General features: G+C 52.0%; 1 protein-coding gene across 1 annotated transcript; it reads right to left on the bottom strand.

Moving 5' to 3' along the window:
- Nucleotides 1-729: 729 nt before the first annotated feature.
- Nucleotides 730-2,157, bottom strand: LOC137815625 (uncharacterized). Its single transcript, XM_068618741.1, has one exon. The coding sequence runs from the start codon at nucleotides 2,155-2,157 to the stop codon at nucleotides 730-732; it is 1,428 nt and encodes a 475-aa protein (XP_068474842.1).
- Nucleotides 2,158-3,060: the final 903 nt, after the last annotated feature.

Raw genomic sequence — 3,060 nt, forward strand, 5'->3', positions numbered from 1 at the left:
GTCCTTCGTACTCGTACTTCTTAAAGGCCCTAAACAAGCCTCCCCGATCCTTCGGCGATGTCCCCCCTTCGGCGATCTCTAACTACTTGGTCTCCCATAACTCAAATACGGCAACTATGACGTAAGCCTGATGACCGCCGGTTACACATACTAGAGATCGGAGAACGCCAAGCCATCACTTGGCGACTACACAGACTTCCCGATGTACTTCCCTTCTGTCAGCCAGATGTCCCGCTTAACACGCCTATATTATCGCTTGCTGCCACGTCATCACTCCCGACTACCTGGTCGGTACAATTACCATGACCACGCCCCTCTTTGTCTTTAAGCTGTTCTCGTAGCACTTTCGGGCTTCTTCCTGGTCCGACTTGATGACTATCACTTTGCCACTAAGGGCTGGCAACTTCATCTTCATGTGGCGAGTGGAAGGTACTGCCCTCAACCTGTTTAGGGCGGGCCTGCCCAACAAAATGTTATAGGCCGAGTTGGCGTTAACCACCAGGTATCGGATGTTTTCGGTACGCGACGGCGTTCCATCAGTGAACGTCATCCTCAGCTCCAAGTACCCACTTACCTCCACTGGGTTATCTGCAAATCCATACAAGCACCCGGTGTAGGGTCTCAAGAGGTCCGGGGACAACTGTAACTTGTTAAAGGTCGTCCAGAACATGGCATCAACGGAACTCCCCTGGTCGACGAGAACCCTATGTACCCTCCTTCCTGCTGTAACTACTGAGATGACCACGGGGTCATTGTCATGCGGGACGACATCCCTAGGTCGGCCCTTGTGAACACGAGGTCTGATTCCCAAGGATCGTCCGGGAATTCTTCTGCAACTGAAATTACTGACCTCACATATTTTTTACGTTGGGAGGTCGTGGGCCACCCTCTAGAAAATCCACCAGAAATAGTGTGAACCTCCCCATGGACTGGCATCTCGTGTGCCTGGCCCTCCTCTTGTACTGCAGTGGCTGCCGTTGTAGGGGATCCTACGAGGTAGTCCTTTAGGAAGCCACTCTTCACAAGTTCATCCAACTGATAGCCCAGTGCCAAACAATTGTTAATATGATGTCCAAATGCTTCATAGAATTCGCACCACGACTCCTTGTGGGGCCCCAGAATTTTGTCAGACTTCGCTGGTGGCCTCAACCTGTCTGCTATGTTGGGTACAACGATGAGGTATTTAAGCTCCACCACGAAGTTGTGCCTCAGCGGTCTACCCCCCTCTCTCCTTCCTTCAGTTCGGGTTCTTGGCGGGACCCTCCTCGCCTCGTAGGTGCGCTTTCTGTCTGGGTTCCGTCTCTTTGTGGCAGCTTCATGGACCCTAGCGGGTTGCGTGCGTATCTGCGCCCTTGGTCGTGCAGGTGCAGCGGGTACGCACTTCTCGTACGCCTCGCCCTCTAAGGAAATGTGCTCCAACGCTCGTCGCCTTACTTCATCTAAGGTCTTGGGAAGCCTGCAGTTAAGCGACTTACTAAAAGACCCGGGTCGCACTCCCTTCCTGAATGCGTATACAATCATGGGTTCATCGGTAGTACCCACCTTCACCACTTGTGCCCCAAAGCGGCTTATGTACTCTTTCAGGGTCTCCCCTTGGAATTGTTTCACGTCGAAAAGGTCGTACGAGACCGGGGCTGGGGCTCTGTTGGCTAAGTACTGTTCTCTAAATAGTCGTGAGAGTTGAGCGAAGGACGTGACGTGACCCTCTGGAAGGCTGACAAACCAATCCAGGGCCATTCCGGTTAAAATGCTCATAAAGAGCTTGCATTTTACAGCGTCCGAGCCTCCGACCAACATCATCTGTGTGTGGAACGCCGCGTGGTGTGCCTCAGGATCCTCCTTTCCTGTAAAGGTCACCTTGGGCCCTGTGAACGTGTTGGGGATTGTTGTTCCTAAGATCGCTTGTTTGAACGGTGTGGTGAATTCCCTAAGTGGGGAGGTAGTCTCAGGCTCGTCTATATCGCGTCGGTCGCGACGTAGCTCCTCGTTGGTATGGTGGAGCTCCTCGTTTCTCGCCAGAGAGGCTGTGAGATCCGCCTGCATGCGTTCCTGATCTGCTCTTGAGGCTGCCATTGCTTCTTGCAGCCCTTGCACCATGCCTACAAGTTGTTGCATGGTCATCTCTTCGCTCCTGAAGCGTGGAGGTCTGGTGGTCATGGCTTTCTGGGAACTTTCTCAACTTGTCCGGGTTTTGGGAACTGGAACCGAAAAAACGTGTGTGCTGCGACTGATGTTTTATATCGGCCCCACGGTGGGCGCCAAATGTTCTGGCCGGTTGACCGGGATCGTCTTTGCGCGTGGCTTGTCCTTGCGAGCTAAGGCACCTTCGTTTGCTCCGTCAAAGACACCTGAAAAGAGAAGTGAACAAAGGGGCGCCCTCGCGGCCGTTTGCACTCCGACGATCAAGTCAGCTAGCGAGAAACATCAAATAGGAATGCACTGAATGACTGAAACTGTGCTACTAAAACTGTGTTGCCCTAATTTCCTTGTGCTCACTGTGAGTGTGTCGTGAAGACAACCAGGGTTTTCTCTGTGTGTATTAGGTTAAAACTCGGTCTCTTTTCCAATGCCCCAAGGTCCCTTTTTATACACCTCTAATCTTTAAAGCGCGTTAAAGCGCATTGAAGGCGTATCAAAACATTCCATGGAACATTCGAATCTTAACTGAATTAACGCGTACTTTGGCAAACTTTCCCTGAAACTCTCAATGAGCACGTTGGTATTGCCATGTACACTTTTGACTTGATCGTTTATTCTGTGCAGAGGGCTCCACAGCGCCGCCACCCAACTTAGGGTTTCTCCATCGTGTGAACCCTCCTTTATGCGAAGTGCTTCTGTTACGTGGGTTGACTTTTTGGGTGTCAACTCATGCGTCCCAATTACTAGTCCCTCTCCCTGGGAGTGTATCTACCTTTCTCTCGTACCATGAACGTGGTTCTCCCCTGGTCGTGGCCCTCTCATGGGTTGTATCTGTCCCAGGGTCTCCCAGCAGTGGCGTGGGTACAACACGAGTCAGGTTTACCTCCTACTGGTACTAGAACTTGTGGCCTCGAAGCCACC

Source organism: Phaseolus vulgaris, chromosome 10 (assembly GCF_000499845.2).
Source record: "Phaseolus vulgaris cultivar G19833 chromosome 10, P. vulgaris v2.0, whole genome shotgun sequence".
NCBI classification, from domain to species: domain Eukaryota; kingdom Viridiplantae; phylum Streptophyta; class Magnoliopsida; order Fabales; family Fabaceae; genus Phaseolus; species Phaseolus vulgaris.